We start from the raw sequence: 17,668 nt of genomic DNA, 5'->3' as shown, positions 1-17,668 counted from the left end.
TGCTGGCCTTTGAACTCACGATCCTCCTGCCTCAGCCTCCCCAGCCACTGGGATTACAGGCATGTACCACCGTGCCCAGCACAAAAAAGTATTAAAATTAGTTATATAATGTATGTCAAGAACCCCACTAGTCCTGAGTTGAGATTCCCCCTCTCTGGAAATTCCTGAGGCCTCCTCTGGTGACACTACCACTGAGCTACATCCTCACCTTAAAAAAAAAAAAAAAACTCTTGATTTTTTTTCCCCTACATTTATCCTTCTCCCTCTTTTTAAAAAATTTCAAAATTTGTTCTAATTAGTTATAAATAACAGTAGAATGCATTTTGACACATTGCACACAAATGGAGCACAACTTCTCATTCATCTGGCTACTTTTCCCCCTTTAAAAAATTTTTAATTTGAGGAAAACACATGACTACCCTAGATAGTAAAAGATAAAAAAATACCGATCATTCTTGATTCTTTCTCTCATCCTTCATGAGCCATCCAACTACAGTAAATGCTCCTGCCTTGCCAGGAGCAATCTGCATGCCTGTATATTTTTCCACCTCTGCTGTTCCAAATTATAGTAGAATAAATAACAGCCCTCCAAATATGTCCCTATCTCAAACACCTTATGAACCCACTTGTGAATGTGTGACTTGCAGATGTGATTAAATCAAAGATCTTGAAATGAGATTACCCTGGATTATCCAGGTGAGCTCAAAATAATTACAGTGGTCCTTATAAGGAGAAAGCAAGAAGGTCAGTCAGAAAGGTGTAAGGATGGCACAGGGGGAGAGGATGCCATGCTGCTGGTTGATGCCATTGAGGAATGGGCTATGAACCAACAAATGTAGCAGCCTCTAGAAGCTGGAAGTGTCAAGGGACTTAGAGCTTCCAGAAGTAATGGAGACATGATAACGTTCTGATTTTTAGCCCAGTGAAATTGATTTTGGAATTTATTTATTTTTGGTAGTAGTGGGAATCAAAGCCAGGGACTTGTGCATACTAGCCACATGCTCTACCACTGAACTATATCCTCAACCTTAATTTTTAAAATTTTGACCTCCAGAACTGTAAGATAATAAATCTGTGCTGTGCTAAGCAAATAAATCGTGGTGATTTGTTACAGCAACAACAGGAAAACTCATACACCAAAGTCTAAGACCTTGTCACCATCTTTCACCTACATCATTGCAATAGATTCCTAACTGGTCTCTCAATGTCTACCCACTATCTCTTTTTTAATGTGGTAAGAACACCTAACATGAGATCTACTCTTTTTTTTCTCCCAATGCTAAGGAGTGAATCCAGGGTCTCCAGTGCATGCTAAGGAAGCATTCCACCACTGAGCTACACTGTCATTCCACTAAAATCCAAACTTAATTGATCAACAAGGCCCACACAAACTTGGTGTTTCTGTCTCTGTCTCTCTGTCTCTCTCTTTGTTGTTGTTGGTACTAGGAATTGAACCCAGGGATGCTTTATTACAGAGGTATATCCCCAGCAGCTATTCCCTGGGTCTCCATCCTGTCAGTCTACTCTGCAATGTTGGGTTTCTTAACCTCACAGTCACATGAACCTGAAACAAGAGGTTTGGTGGATCTCCAACAGTGAAAACAGAAAAAGACAACATTTAAAAATTAGCTTCCAAATAATTGATATTGCTATAATATGGATCTTAAAAGTCCCCCCCAAAGGCCCATATGTTAACAGTTTCTTCCCAGAGTGGTACTATCGAGAGGTAGTGAGACCTACTGGGATGTCTTTGGGTCACTGGGGATGTGCCATAAGGGGGATAGTGAGCTTGTTCCTCTCTCTTGTGCTTCTGGCCGTGAGGTGATCAGATTTGCTCTACCATTCAGTTCCTCCTTGATGTGCTTATTTTGAGACAGGATCTTGCTAAATTTCTGGGGCTGGCCCAGGATCTTGTGATCCTCTTGCCTCAGTCTTCTGAGTTGCTGGAATTACAAACCTGGGTCACTCACCCCTGGATATTTCTCAAGCTCTCTCAAATTGCTCTCCCGTGGTCCAACTTCCTCAAGCCTCAGGGATGTTGTAGTAGCCATTTCTTTCACCTTCAGTACCTTTCCCCCATAGATTGCCAAATGGCTGCTTTCTACATGTCATTCAGGTTTGACCTGCCAATTTATCTGCTCAAAAAGGCCTTCTGTGGGGCTGGGGTTGTGGCTCACTGGTAGAGTGCTCATATGTGTGAGGCACTAGGTTTGATCCTCAGCACCATCTAAAAATAAATAAACAAAATAATGATATTGCATTCATGTATAACTAAAAATATATATATTTAAAAAAAAAAAAAAAAGGGATTCCATGGGACTAGGAATGTAGTTTATTGGTAAAAGGCCTTCCCTAGCATGTGTGCCTAAGGCACTGGGTTCACTCCTCAAGAAAAGGGGAGAAAAAAGCCTTCCATGGCTGTCCAACTTGAAATAACCCCCAGTACCTCCTTAATTACATTTTGGTCTTTATTTCAATAATTTCATTTATCACTGCTCTATTTCCTTGTTTATTCACTTGTGGGTTTATTTCCAGTCTGTCCCCAGTAGATTGTAAACTCAGTGAGTTAGAAACTCCGTATCTTTCTGTTGAAAGTTTGTTCTGTACAGTGAGTGCTCCATTAAAAAAAAAAAAAAAAAAAAAGTGGGAACCAACAGCTTGTACACCCAGAAGGCCTCAGTGGAGGTGTCTTTTTAGTTATTATTTGTATTCCTTTTAGAGAGACCATGGGAAAAGTTTCCCTCTCCAGTTTTGCAAGAGGTTATTCTCTGACTTGTGAGGGGAAAGAAATGAGTGGTGTTATGAACAAAGAACTGAGCCCAGAAAAAAAACTATGTTTACATGTTTTCAAACATGTTTTTTTTTTCATTTGTGCCTCTCTCATTGGTAAATTCAATGTCATTTAACAAAAATGTCTTAATTTTGAATAGATAAGTGACTTTCAGCATGAAAACTTGATAGTCCAAGTAAAAAGAATTCACAGGTACTTACCAGCAGAGGGGGTATAGCTCAGTGGTAGAGCATTTGACTGCAGATCAAGAGGTCCCCGGTTCAAATCCGGGTGCCCCCTTGCCAGTACTTTACTATTTTTCACAGGTGACTCAGATAACCAGTCACTACAGGATTTCTGGATCCAAAACTTCTGAAAAATGTCCTTTGACTCTTCCACTAGCATAATTTCCCCCCCTGGTTCCTGGTGTCCAAGAACTAGCAGCAACACAGAGGTAGCTTTAGTAGGTTTAAGTCTTCGACCCTGTCTATGTGATAAAAAGCCCACCTGCACCCTCAATAGGTAGAGGCAAGGCACTGAGTTATTATCATCTTAGAAATTGTTCACTAACCCACTGATTATTGTTAATTATAATTTGATTTGGGGTTTTAAAAAATAAAAAAAGGCATGTTAGGGTCAGAGCAGTATTATTTTGCCTAGTTCATACCCTGGTTGAAAAGACTAAGGATGAATCCAGGTTCAGAAAGCTTATATTCTGGCCAAGTTTAAGGGGTCATAGTACAGAGATGACAGGTTAAAAGTGAGTAACTTCCCTTCTTTATATTAGCACAAAGGCAGGGCCTTGGCTTGATAATCTACAGGTGCCATGTTCAGGGGTTGGTGTCTGGGAAAGGGGAGAAATGCTGGTTAGCTATTTCTGCAGCCTGGGTTTTGCACCATGGCTCTTACTTATCTCCGTGTCCAGCCCAGCAGCTCGCTGTAATGGGAACTGGGGGAAAAATGTGCCCAAGTATTTCCCTAGGTCCCTAGGGATGACACAATCAGATTCCGGGTTTAAAATATCACAGTTTCCCCCTGACTCAAGCAACATGCCTCTGCTTGTCTCCCTTATTTTTTCCTTTTTTGGGGCAAAACCTAGTGGAAGGGATGCCCTTGATTCTCCCTCAAACTTATTATTTTTCTCCAACCACACAATGATGGTCACACAGCCAGCAGATATCTGTTCACATCTTTAGAATTTGAAACTAGATAACCGGTAGTATCAGTCCACTGTTCCTCAAAGTGTGTTCGGGGAACCAGTATCACCAGCATCACCTGGGAAATTACTGGCAAAGCTAATTCTCTGGGTCCCATTCCACCTCTAAGAATCAGAAACAAGCCCTCAGGATAATTTTGCTGCGTGCATTCATTTCTATGGTTTGCAACGGGGTAACTTAATTTTTGTACATTAAAGTAAACGGATAGGCATGTATTGGTCATTTTACTGTTCCTGAAATGTCTTCAGTCTCTCTCTGTCATGAGCAATAGGGAAGGGTGAACACAACATGTCCATGTCCAATGGTAATGAAGTCGAACAAAACAAACAACAATAAACATAATAATATAAAATAAAGAAGAAAAAAGGAAAAAAGTTGAAGTTGGAAAGGGCTGTGCCTGTGGATTTCCCTCTTTGACCCACCCCTACCCCCATCGGATACGAACGACAACCTGGGGTAGTCATCCAGTACCCCGAACCCAGCGTCCTGAAGTGCCTGATAGACCTGTGGTGGTGGCAGCAGAAATTCCACCTCTGGCGCCAGTATGGGGACGTGCATCTTTTGTATCTGATAGTGCACTCAACCCACACCACCACCTTCCGGTGGACACAAAGCAAAACAGAAAGCTTTCTGCTAAGGTTGGAAAAGGAGGAAGGGACTCACCCAGCCCCCGTTTTTGTTTTCTTATAACCTAGGATCCAACGGTAAAATGTGAATTGAGAATGAAAAAAGGAATTATGCTCATTACAAAGAGGAGGAAAAGTCACCAAGGGGGCACCCGGATTTGAACCAGGGACCTCTTGATCTGCAGTCAAATGCTCTACCACTGAGCTATACCCCCGTGCCGCTCCTGCGGTTGGAGGTGGCTCTTTTGGGTGCTAAAACAGTGTTGCAGCTGCTATGCAGGTACGAACTAAGAATAAGGAGAAACGGATTAAGGAGGAAAGGGACCAAGTTGAAAGCAGAAGGTGCCTGAATCCGAGGAACCCTGGGGAAAGCTGCACCGCAGAAGCGCGGAGACCAAGAACTAGCCTCGATCCCATGGCTCTGAGTCCAGTGGCAAAGGACAGGTTCCGCCCCACAAATGTGGGAAAGGACGTGGGCGGGAAGGGAGCTAACTGCGGGGGCGGGGAAGCAGGGTTCCGGTTCAGGCTGCAGGTTCACCCACTGGTAGGAAGGAAAGTCCCTGAATCTGGACAATCTGCTTGGGCGTTCAGGAGTGTTCCAACCCCGCCCTCGACGGGTGAAAGGGGTTCGCCAGTCCCTCGGAGCCTGGGCACTCCAGATTTGCTGCCAGCACGGCTCGACACCGCCTCCAGCGCGGGAAAGGCCCTGGGCAAAGCGCACCCTCTAACTGGGAGAGCTGGGGCTCTAGCACCCGGGTCCCACAGCCCGCCCCGGAACCCGCCCCCGCGCAGCCCCACGTCGCCCGGGGAGCGCGCCTCGTCGCGCGCGCCCCTGTCCGCGCCCGAGGCGCGTCCCCGCCCCGGTGCAGCCCCTCCTCCCTGCTGTGTTTATTAGGGGAAGGAGGGCGGAGGCGGAGGCCAGTTCCCCAGCTCCAGCCGCCGTCGCCGCCGCCAGTATAGTGCAGCCGCGGCCGCCTCCCGCCAGCCCGCCGGGGGAGAGAACGTGCTTGAGCTCGGGCATTCCCGCCCCAGTCTTTTCCGGAGCCATGAACCCCAACTGTGCCCGGTGCGGCAAGATCGTGTACCCCACGGAGAAGGTGAACTGTCTGGATAAGGTGAGTTCCGGGACTCGGAGACGCGTCTAGGCAACCCCGAGCTACGATCGGAGGAGGGGGAGGAGAGAGGGGCTGGGTCTTGCCGCCTCATCCCCGCGATCCCAGGGGAAGGGAAGGAGGGTGGGCGGTGTCATTGGGTGTGGGGACGGACCCCTTGGGGTCTGGGAGCTGGGAGATCCAGGACGAGGCGGACAGCCACTGCTGGAGAAGGGTGGTCTCTGTGACCAGGGGCTGGGACAACACAAGGAAACCAGGCCCGGGGTGTGTGCGTGCGGGGAAGGTTAGAGGTGCAGTCCCGCCCCCCAGGGCCAGGAGAGTGAGAGCAGACGGCCGCTCCCTCTCCCCGCCGCGCCGAGCGCCAAGTACGCGGAAGCGCGGGGCACTGGGGGGGAGGGGGCGGCGGGGGCGGGGCGGCGGCCGGGGGCCGGCGAAACCTGCTGCTCTGGCCACCCCCGGTCCGGCTTCCTGGCCTGGAGGCCCCAGCGCGGACGATCGCCTGGCGAAGGTCGCCTCTGGGAAGGGGCTTCGGGTGAGGACCCGAGCCCTGCCTCGAGAACCCCTTTTTGGAACGACCTGGAGCCCCCCCCCGCCCCTTGGTGGTTCTGTGGTTAAGGGACCAGTCCTTCACATCTTCCCAGCCCCCACCTCGAATTACAAGCCAACTCCTGATGCTGGGCAGTGCAGCCCGAACCGGGCGGGGTCGGTGCTAGGGTAGGGTGGGTCGGGGACTCTTCGCAGAGATCTCCTGAAATTGTGCTCTGTCTGAAGATCGGCTTGTAGAACAAAGAGCTAACTTTTCAAAGCAGGTTTCTCCAATGGAGGGTGGGGTTGGTTGAGTTCTGGGGAAGCCAAGAAAAGGGGGAGGTGTTTGGGGGGGAGGGGAGGGTGGCCTTCTGGAAATTCGCTGTCCCTGGGGCCCTTAGGCGTCCCCCTTCCCCCCACCCCCAGCCCAAGCTGGACTCGTTCATCTGGTTGCCATTATACTTTTAGAGGGGGGTGGAGAGCAGAACTGGGTGTTTCCAGCACAGTTTGGGGTAGGATCCTGCCCTCTTGTTAAGCTCTTAAGATCCTAAGGTAAGCCTGCCCTTCCTTGAGTCCCCTCCGTGGTCTGGAAGAAAGGCCTCAGTTTTGGACCCCTCCTCATTGTGCTTTGCACCCACCATCCCAAGGTGGCTCCAAGTCTAAATAGTTCCTCTTTTCTATCCTAACTGGCAGGAGTGGGGTGGGGGGAACTACATACAAGAAAGGTGCAGGTTTTGTTTGGGAAAGGTTAGTTCATTGGATAGTTTGTCTCTCCCTGCCCCCTGGGGTTGCCATTCCTCAGTGACCTTTGGCCCCTGAGTCAGGATGAAGAGGTGGGGTTAGAGATTCTGAAACACATTTGAACTTGCTCTTGTAGGGAAGGGACTTAGAGGACTGCTGCTGTTTCCTTACCCCTTCAGTGCTTGACTGGCAGGAGGAGAGGATATTGTGGGCAAGAGAGAAGGTGCTGATCTGCTGGATGATTGGGTCAGTCTCTGGAGGGCAGAACATGAGCCTGGAGCCTCTAGATGGGGAAACATTCCCTTGATAACTTATCTGACCTTGCACATGGATTTTGACCCCTCTGATGGCAGGGATTTTGGCCCCTGCATCTGCAGTTTTCTGGACTCCTCTTCCTGTCCACAGTGATGAATTGGGAGGAGACAGTGCTCACCTTCAGAGGCAATATAGGATGAAAGGATTGTTAGCCTGGGAGTTGAAAGACTTGGTCCTGGTTCTAGGTCTGCTCCCACCAGCTTAATGAATGGCTCAGGGCCTCAGTATTCCCCATCTATAGGGTGTGTGAGTATGACTATGTTGTAATTTTGGAGGTGGGCAGTTCACTAGTTTCTGGAAGGAGCATTTTCCCCCCACATGATACTGGAATTGAACATAGGGATGCTTTGCCAGTGAGCCCATAACACTGCAGTAAGTAGAAGCTACATCCTCAGCCCTTTTTATTTTGTATTTTTAAAAAAATACTTTATTAGTTGTTGGTGGACCTTTATTTATTTATATGTGGTGCTGAGAATCTAACCCAGTGCCTCACACATGCTAAAGCAAGTGCTCTACCACTGAGCCACAACCCCAACCCCTTTATTTTGTATTTTGAGACAGGGTTTCCTTAAATTGCTAAGGCTGGCCTTGAATTTGTGATCCTCCTGTCTCAGCCTTGCAAATAGCTAGGATTACAGGCTGATTACAAGTGCTGGCCACCATAACAGTCCCCTCCCTACCTTTTCTGACTAGCCCTACACTCACCTGCCTTATAAAGACCATCAGTGCCCCTTGCAGTGACACATGCCTATAATCCCAACTACTCAGGAGACTAAGGCAGGAGATTGCAAGTTCAAGGTCAGTCTGGACATCTTAGGAAGACCCTGCCTCGAAATAAAAAATAAAAATGATTGGGGATATTGCTGAGTCTTAGTGTACTCCTGAGCTCAATCCCCAGTACCAGAAATATAAAAAGTCCTTTAGTGCTGTGTGTCAGGGGAGGAGGCAGGGATACTGCAAGGGACCCTCCCTAGTAGTTCTTGAGTCCCAGCTGGAAGAGGATGTTCTGGAGAGGGTTGCTGTGGAAAGTAGGATGGGGTGATTCCTCCCTGTTTGAGAACTGTCCCTAAAGGAAGTAGCTCTGGAAAGACCTTGTCCTCCTTTCCTCCTGCACTGAGTCAGAGGCCTGAAATATTCAGGCTTATTCTTCCCTACCCCCTCCAGTAAGAAAAGGTACCTGGAGAACCAGCTTCCTTCAGGCACCTGGAGAATGCTGCTGAGACTTGGAAGTGAGAAATGTTCAGTCCCACAGGCATTGTTACTAACCAACTACCCAACGCTTCCCATTCCCAATAATGGTCAGTCAACTTAGATTGGCCTGGTTCACTACAGTCTCTGGTGACATGTAGCACACCAAATGGCTAAAGCACAAGCTGTGTCCTTGGTGTTAAGTCTTTTCTCCTTGAGCCTTATCTCCCAAAGGCATAGGTGGGTAAGGGCTTTGTCACCTCTGAAGGCCACCCTGCCCCCAACCTGCATTACCCGGGGTGCTCTGCATGCTGGATAAACATGTATTGCTGATGACAGTGTTTGAGGAAGGAGGTCGGGATTTGTTTCCCCAGAGGATTTCTGGGATTAGAACTGGGGGAGAAACAGGGTGACCTCATTTGCTCATTCATTCAACAAATATTTATTGAACACCTACTTTATATACCTACTCTATATCTGGGTACCTGTATTGTCAAGTATCTTGCCATGTACCTCTCCTATGACTGGCTTGCTTCCCCTGGCTTCTGAAAACAGGTGGAGACAGACATTCAGGAAGGTTAGAGAATTGATCTGCTGCCACTTCCTCTGGAATCCCCGTTTAGGGTGGGCTCCCTGCCTCTGGTTATCAGAGCTCTCCCTCCACCCTCGAAGAGGCAAAGTCCTTGTTTCAGTTTCCTAGCCAAAGCTTAGAATACCCCATGATCACCTTGCAATCATTCATTTATAATAGCTCCTGCTTACTGTAGTGTTCTGGGCTCAGAATATGCCAAACAGCAGTGATTGTTTCCGGGAATAATGAATCTATAAACAGAGGCTCAGATAGGTGATGTGGCTTGCCCTTTTGCTTTTAGCCAAAGTTGGAATTCACATCCAAAGTTCTTTCTGCTGGTGTATTTGCAAAAAGTATTTATTTAAAAAAATTTTTTTAGATGTTGATAGACCTTTATTTTATTCATTTATTTATCTGTGGAACTGAGAATTGAACCCAGTGCCTCACACATCCTAGGCAAGCACTCTACCACCTAGCCACAGCCACAGCCCATGCAAAAAGTATTTTTTATTTACGCACTCTTATTAGTGCCAAAGATGGGTCATAGCCCTCCCTAATCCCCCACTTCTACCTACAGATCTGGGACTTGTGGGATGGGGGTGGGGCAACTGGGGTATAAGGAATAATAATAATATTGGTGGAGTTTCAGGAAAGATCCACATCTTTAAGCCATTAGCCTGGGTTGGTAACCTGGACAGGGTAGAGCTGATGCTGCCCCTGGTGGAGAGAAAAACTATAACCCTGGGCAACAGGAAAAGAGGAGAAGATCTCATACTCCAACCCTGAGTCATTCCACCTCAGGCAGCCTGGAGTTCAAAAGGCAAGGTGCCAGGTGTAGGCGCAGTGACCTGGAGCTCTCCACACCCACTTCTGGAGCCTTGGAAGGACTGGGCTGGCCCAGGTAGCCCAACTGAGAGGGATCCTTGCAGGGCTTCTGTGCCCATGAGTCTCTGTTTGTCTTTCTGTAGAGTGGGTTTCTGTAGAGGAGATTGCAGGTGGGTAAAGGAAAGCTGAGGTGGCCCTCCTCTGTGGCCTGGGATCTGGCAGAGTGACTTCTTGGCGCCAGAGGTTTGGTCAAGGGCTGCCTGGTTTCTGTGAACAGGGACACCGTGGACTTTGCCACAGTTGGCTGCATGAGAGTAGCTGCCTTGAGGTGCATTTTGCTCCCCCGAGTGCCGGGATTGTTTCCCTGAAGCCTTTGCTAGCAAGGGGTTCTTGCTTTGGGACAGGGCTTCTGGGGCAGAGTCAGGAGGCAGATAGGGCCACTGACCCCATTGAGACAGGATGGGGTTTCTTTCCTCTTTGGATCTTCGTGCTCAGCCAAGGCCTGGCTCCCAGGAGTTGAGTGTCTGGCCATTTCCTGCTCTCCAAAGAGGACACAGTGGCAGGAGGTGCTGGATTTTCTTGAATCTTATGGCCCTCTTCCAAGAAGAGGGAGGGGAGTGACATGCAGCAGCGAGGGTACTGGGCATCCCGTGAAGTGGACCCTGGCAAACCTCATTCCCTGCCACAGTGCCTCAGGGAGAATATTTTCAGCTCCACTTTGCAGATATGGAGACCGAGCTCAGTAACTGTCCTGCAGGTATGCAGTCCATTCTGGTTTCCATTACTGCTTCTAAGCCCTCTATAAGGGGACAGGTGATGGCCCTCCCCTGCCCCAGCCTCTGATTATCTAGCTGAGAGCAAGAGGTCTTTGTGGGAGTAGGGGCATGGGGTGGGCAGGACTTCTGGTGGGAATGAGCTGTCTCCTGTACAGGAGCCCTCTTCCTCCCCATCATGGCCTGGAGGGATTTGGGGGAACTCTGGATTGGGGGTTATTGGTCCTGTACCTCCAGCCTGGTACTCTACTCTCTCCTGCTTCCCAACAGGGCTTGGCTTCAGGGTGGGGGCCTCGCCATCTGCTAGAGTAGGGGTGTCTGTCTCTTTTCCCTTGTCTCCCCTGCATCATTCAGGAGACAGCCTTGGAGGTCCCCAGCCTCAGGACAGTGTGTATTCCTGCGTGTATGTGTGTGTGAAAGTGGGTCATGGTCTGGATTCCGGAGAATGTTTTTCCTGGCAGGCCCCTGTGGGGGTGGGGGAGGCCGGGGCCCAGGCAGGGGCATGTACTGCCGAGCAGGCAGAGGCCAGCAGACTGGGTGGTGACAGTGCTGGGGCACTCTGCCAATGCCTTGCAGTTATTGGGAAAGACAGTGGGGCTCTCACTTTTGGGGCTTATGGAGGCAGAGACCACCCAGTTTTAGTTTTCTGGAGGTCTGTGTGTGTTGGGGTATGCACTTTGGAGAGAATGGAAGATGCTGTTGGTGAAGGGGGGGTGGCATGGGAGAGGGGTTCTGAGATAAGCTTAGGTTGGGGTTGGGGGTGGGCTCAGGCCAGTCATCTCTTTACTTCCAGAATGCAACTGGCCTTCTTCCCAAAGAGTGGTTCTCCTATCATTTGCTTAATATTCCATCATTAGACTTTTGGATCTTCTTGATAGGGAAAGTACCCCATTAGAGGGTGGTTACCCCCTGAAATTATCTCTGGTTAAAGTGCGCCATGGTAGGGGAGGTTGAATCCCAGCTTCTCAGCTTTCCTTTCTTCTGTCCCCTCCTTCAGGTGTCTTAAAAGCATCTTTTGAAAAGCTTGCCTTGCAGGGGAATCCCTTGATGGACAGCCAGGGAGCTCTGTCAGCTCTGTGGCTGGGTACAGGGCACTTTTGAAGTCCCCTGGCCCCTCCTTGGCTTCTGGACTCCTCCTTTGAGGGTCAGGAATGTCTCCTTTGACTGCTGGGAATTGGGGCAGGGACAGGCCAGCCAGGTCATCCAGACAGCCTGGATTCTGGGGTCTTAATAACTGAAGCCCTGGTTAGTGCCGATCCTGGGGCCACATCCTGGGCTGCCAGGGTTAAGGTGCTTCTCGTTTGCATGGGTTTGCCAGTATAGCACCACTCCTCAGGGATGTGGTCACTTCCTTTATTGCTTTCTACTCTGTCTCCTCCATCAGCCACCCTGAATTAGTCCTGGTGGCTCAGTTCCAGGCCTCTGGGTTTTTTTTTGCTCATTTGCACACACATGCATTAGAGCTGTGTTTGGGCATAGTAGTAGCCTGCCTGCGTCCCCAAACCTCCAAAGAGGTTCATCCCTGCTGTGCCCAGCATCCAACATTGAGTCCTGAGGGGACTCAATGCTGTGCTAAGGGCTTTGCAGATAATTTCTCATTAAACCGTAACAGTACCAGGATGGATAGGTGTTTTTATATGCATTCTACAGACACAGAAATGACTCTGAGGTGCAGGGCACTGCCCAAGGTCATATAGCTTGCAGGTGGAGCCTTGATATCTGCTTTGGGGAGTTCACCTCCAAGACTTGAGTGCTTCAGTGGGAGACTAGCTGCTGGGTGCTCCCCTACCTGTTCTCCAGCTGGGGTGGGAGAGGGATGAGGGAGGGTAGACAGGGTGTGGGTGTACTCCCTAGAGCATGGGGCTCTTCTCATGGGGAGGAGACCCACAGAAGTGGGATACACCAGAGCTGGAGCATCACAGGGAGGGTGTCTGTGGGGGGCGGGGTGGTGCACATGTGTATGGGAGTTAAGAGTATCAGGGCCCTCGGACTGTGTGCATGGGCTCCAGGCCTTGTGAAGCTAGAGGAGCTGCCCCTTCCTGTTCAGAGCTGCTGCTTAGCAACCCAAGTGCCACTTTGCATAAGCAATGAGGCCTTTCTAGCTTTAGAGCAGGAAGAGTGGTCTGGGAGGTAGAACTGACCTTCTGACGCTTCTGGGGGCTGCTGCCACCCTCACCTTCAGGCTTGCCCTCCTGCAGAACTCCAGTGGCTGCCTGGTAGAGGGTGGGGTGGAGAAGGGAGTGTCATCAGCCACCAGAACCTGTGACCTGAGATGCCCCCAGCTCACCAGGGGTGCTTCCAAGTTCTCCACAGCTGTGGGCTTAGGACATTCCCTGGGATGGAGAGTCCCTGAGTATCCCTGCCTTCCAAGCCCCCTGCCCACAGTCCTGGTATCTGATGGGTGTCCTCCCTCTGTCTCCCCCCAGTTCTGGCATAAAGCATGCTTCCACTGTGAGACCTGCAAGATGACACTGAACATGAAGAACTACAAGGGCTATGAGAAGAAGCCCTACTGCAACGCGTGAGTCCTGCAGGGGGCAGGGACTGGGTGGGCACTTCACTCCCCCTCGGGTTCTTCCTTCCCTTCCTACAACTACCAGGTGACATTGCCAGCCCTTTCATACCTGTCACGATACATTGTGATCACATTGTATCCTCGCAACAGATGGTGAGGCTAGGGTTCTTCCTCTTATTTTTTTTAATTTTTATTTTTTGGTGGTACTGGGGTTTTAACACAGGGGTGCTCTATCACTGAGTTACACCCCTAGCCCTTTATTTTTAGATTTTAAGACGATGTCTTGCTAAGTTGCTGAGGCTAACCTTGAACTTGGCAATCCTCGTGCCTCAGTCTCCTGAATAGCTAAGATGACAAGTGTGCTGCTTAGAGGTTCCTTAGAGGCTACTTAGAGGTTAGTTCATATCCAGTTCTGGGCAGTAAAACAAATATGCTTTTCCCATTGTACCCTGCTGCAAGATAGGGATCCAGTTGGGCATGGTGGCAAGAACCTGGGTTTCCAGTCACTTGGTGGATAAGGCAGGAGATTACTTGAACCCAGGAGTTTGAGGCCGCCTGAGCAACATAGTGAGCTCTTATCTCTTAACAAATAAGTAAATTAATAAATAAAAATTTTATTTTTAAAACGAGGGATCCAGCGATTAAGTGACCTGCTCAGTAATTGACAGGCTTCTTCTCTCATCTGAGCACTTAATAGGCTTTTGGGGGCTCCTTTCATCAGTGTCCCCCCTCCCTTTTTTTTTTATGGTGCTGGAGATTGAACCCAGGGCCTTGTGCATTGGAGGCAAGCACTCTACCAACTGAGCTATATCCCCAGTCCTGGTGTCCCTTTTATACTCTGTTGACCCTGGCTCCCAGACCTAGAGTTTGTTTCTGAGAAGTGGGGACGAGAAGCAGGGTGTGGCCTGGACTAGGCAGATCTCTTCCCAGCCTAGCCAATTTTTCCTAGCCATGGACACTACTTTTCTGAATGTAGTTAATTTGCCTGCTGGAGGCAGAGGTGTCTCTCACCTGGGAGGAACACTGCCTGGTCCATCTCAAACAGCTACACAGTGCCCCAACCCTCCATTGTCAAGGTGACCTCTTAAGTAGCAAGTGCAAACTCAATATCAGGTCCATGGCCATGGGAGCTTCAGAAGGTCATATTGCCTGCAAGTGGGTGGAAAGATCAGTATTCTATAAATGTAAGATCTCATTTTAGTCCAGTTTTGGTTTTTTAATTTTTTTTTAAGCAGGAAAAAAAAATCACACATAATTCATTACATGTCTAAATACATGGGCGTTTTACACTTCTGGTTTTAAATTCTCAGTCAGGAGGCTCTTGGCAGCTGAAGTTCACCCAGGAAGGGAAATTTGGGACTCGTCTAAAAAGGGTTGATTGGGAGCTTAAACCCCTTGGAGGGACTGTCTCCCTTGTAGCACATTCCCAGTCCCCTCCTAATACCACTGCCTGTCTCTTTGGGGTTTTGCACATTCATTGGACATTTATTTCTTACCTGATTTCTGTGTCAACCTGGGCCAGATGCTAGGAAACCAATTTCTGAAAAAATGTCAAGCCCAAGGGGCATCTAAGCATCAGCTCTCCCTGAAGGGCAGGAGCCTTGGGCAGCTTCCCTGGTGCAGAGGAAGGGCCATAGCTCCATGCTGGCTCCTCCTGCAGCTGCCCCTCTCTTCTGACTTCTGTTCCTCTAACCCCCACCATCCCCTCCCAGCCCCAAGGGAAATGGGACATTCTTCAAATTCTTAAGGGCTCATACAAGCCCTGATTCTCTGCCACTTCCTCCCTCCTTTGGGGAGTGGGGTGGGGTTCAGAAAAGCCAGGGCACTTAACTCCTTGGCTGCTGGCTGCTGGACCACTTCCGGCTGGACTCAGAGCCTTTTTTGGGGGCAGCTTCGAGGCCTCCACTCCTGGGCAGAAGTTCAGTAGCAGGTGCCGATGCTTCACATCTCTTCTAGATTCCAGCAGCTTAAAACTCAGTGAGCTTTGGAAGTTGGAGAAAGAAATCAGAGGCTTGACCTTATTTTCTGTGCATTTTCTTAGCTTAGTGTCAAAGGTCTGGTTTACTTTTCTCCCAGACTTCTGGGGAGGCTAGCAGCAAGTGGGGTTGGGGGTTCCTGCAGGGGTTGGGGGTGCTGGGAGAGGCAGAAGATGTAGCCTTCCTCCCTAAATGGTAGAAGTTCTCTCTCTCTCCTGGTAACCAGCCAAAGAGGGGTTATTCCCCTCTCCTCCCCTCTCTAGCCTTTACTGTCCTAGCTTTGCATCCAGTTAACCTTTGACGCTTGGACCAGTTAGGTGTTGGCTGGGAAGGATCCTGGATGAGAGGGGAGGCGTGGCAGATGTGTAACCCAGCTGTGCTTGTTCCAGCTGTAGTAGCACCTTGCCTGAAACTCAGATGCTCCCTCTGTTTCTCAGCCTCAGCCACATCTGGGCCAGCAAGCCCTATGTGGAAGTCCATCCTCTGCACCCGGGGGCCTCGGCTTCTCCATAGTTAAAAAATTCTTACCCAGGGATGCTGGACCCTAGACCTGAGTGCCTGCTGTGTGCCAGGCGATGTGCCAAGTGTTGGCAGTCACTTTTCTCCTGCCTTTGGCCCCATCCTTCAGTGACATTGAGATTCCTGCATCCTGGAGTTTCTGAGGGTAGCTTCCCCATTCCTGTGCTGGCCGGACTTTGTGGACCACAGCTTAGCTTGGCTCAGCTTCCTTCTGTGAAGTACCCCACGTCCTGCTGGGACCCAAAAGGGCAGGTGGTGTCTCTTGGCATTTTGCCAGGTAGCTGGGCCCACCCAGTGAGCGAGGGTGTGAGGGTGGTTGACAGGGAGGTCTCAATATTGGGCCTGTCCCTGCCCGCCCCATATACCAGGGTAGTGAGGATCTGGGGGTGGGGGCAGGGCATCAAGACAGAAGTGAGCTGTCTCATTTGTCTGTCCTTCTGTGAGGACTCTCAAGACCAAGATTGACGTTCTGGACAGTGACTGTAAGCAGCACAGCGGCTGCTTCTCTTTCCCTCCTTGTGTTAGGCTGGTTTTCCGGAGAGGCAAGGGCATGGACACAGGCCAGAGCTCTTGGGCAGCTGCCTGATACCGTGGCTCCCATGTATGTGCAGTTACCCAGGTGCCCGGTAACTTGGGTGCTTGGGGCACCCCCAGACACACACGCACTGGGCGCTGAGTGAGCAGGCTGCATCTGCTTCTCATATCTGGGCAGCAGCCACACTGGCATCTCTGTGGCAAGGTGGAGGCTACACTCCTGCTTTTGCATGGTAGCCCAGGAACTATTAATCGAACCCTTTTTTGAGTCTTCTAGGTGGGTGGGGCGAGTCTGCTCTTTTGGTTAGGGAAATATTTATACCCTTGATTATTTGTTTTGCAAACTGGATTTTCCAATACCCTGGCTCTATACAAACCTGCTTCTTTGTCTCCATGCAAATGATTCTGAAACCAAGCTGGGGGGTGTGGATGCAGAAAAACTGCCTGTTCCCTCTTCCTTGGGGACCTGCAGAGCAGAGGCTGGGCTCCAGGTCTGGAGAACCAGCATTTGGGGTGTCCAGTAAGGGCTGTGCATAGCCTGGGGAGGGCAAGGGGCACTCAGTTGCACCTGTCCCTTCACGGGCTGCAGATACCTGGGGTTTATCCTTTAGTTTATTTTATCTGTGTTGTGAGGAGCTGGGGGGATGGAGATGTCCCTGATTCTGGGAAACCAGGGACTATGCTGCTGCCCTTTCCTCAGGCCTTGGGCAGGAGTAGGGCAAGGTCAGTGTTTAAATTCTAGCAAATTCTCTCTAATCCCAGCAGCTTTTAAGGGGTGAGCAGTGTTGGGTAAACCCAGGCCTAGGGCCTGAGGCTTTCCTGCCTCCCCAGAACTCTCTGCCTTGCTGGGAAAATTGGGTCAGGTGTCTCAGGGAGCCAAAGGCAGCACTGGCGTGGGAGGGGCATGTGTGGTGTGTGTTGGGGTGAAGGAGGTGAGTCCAAATGGGCAAACAAGGTGGCCAGACACAGCCTTCAGGCAGCTCCCTCACCTCGATGCCCAAATCCCTGCACTCTGAAATCAGACCTTAAGGAAGCTTGGAGGGTCACTTTGCTTTAAACACCCCCATTTTTACAGATGAAGAAACTGAGCTCCATCATTTCCATGTCTTTTTCACCTCAATCATTTCTCTTTAAGTTTAGCCAACAGTGGCAGGTGCAGGCTTTGTTTTCTTCTTATTCATTTTGTCTGTAATCCCGGAGGGCTGGTAAGTTCTTCTTCTAGTCTACCCTTGATCTTTTTGACTGCTCATTTTTTCCCACTGGTCAAACAATGACTCCTTGTTGCTTCCTATCCCCACCAGTTGGGCTGCTTAGGCTTGGGGGGCTGGGGAGAAACTGGGTTAGTGAGAGCCCTCCCTGCCCGTCCGTGGGCAGTGTTCCCAGCAGGGGTTTTTGGAATCAGCAGCTCTAACCAGAGGCAGGATGTTGGGCTGTTTTTTTTTTTTTTTTCTCTTCTTCTTC

General features: G+C 49.8%; 1 protein-coding gene and 2 non-coding genes across 3 annotated transcripts in view; 2 read left to right on the top strand and 1 right to left on the bottom strand.

Annotated features, from left to right (window-relative positions):
• The first annotated feature begins 2,998 nt into the window (after positions 1 to 2,998).
• Positions 2,999 to 3,070, top strand: Trnac-gca (transfer RNA cysteine (anticodon GCA)). The gene has a single exon. It is a non-coding gene; the product is annotated as a tRNA-Cys (tRNA).
• Positions 3,071 to 4,756: 1,686 nt separating this feature from the next.
• Positions 4,757 to 4,828, bottom strand: Trnac-gca (transfer RNA cysteine (anticodon GCA)). Its single transcript has one exon. It is a non-coding gene; the product is annotated as a tRNA-Cys (tRNA).
• A 449-nt stretch (positions 4,829 to 5,277) lies between these two features.
• The window catches only part of Lasp1 (LIM and SH3 protein 1), a 39,621-nt gene continuing 27,230 nt past the window's right edge, over positions 5,278 to 17,668 (top strand). Inside the window, exons 1-2 of the mRNA XM_076870120.2 lie at positions 5,278 to 5,728; positions 13,090 to 13,184. Of these exons, the coding sequence (XP_076726235.2) occupies positions 5,660 to 5,728; positions 13,090 to 13,184 (164 nt within the window). The 5' untranslated portion in view covers positions 5,278 to 5,659. The remainder of the gene's footprint in view (positions 5,729 to 13,089; positions 13,185 to 17,668) is intronic.

Source organism: Callospermophilus lateralis, chromosome 11 (genome assembly GCF_048772815.1).
Source record: "Callospermophilus lateralis isolate mCalLat2 chromosome 11, mCalLat2.hap1, whole genome shotgun sequence".
Lineage (NCBI taxonomy): Eukaryota > Metazoa > Chordata > Mammalia > Rodentia > Sciuridae > Callospermophilus > Callospermophilus lateralis.
The sequence above is the reverse complement of the archived record's forward strand: the minus strand, read 5'-3'. Positions and strand labels throughout refer to the sequence as shown.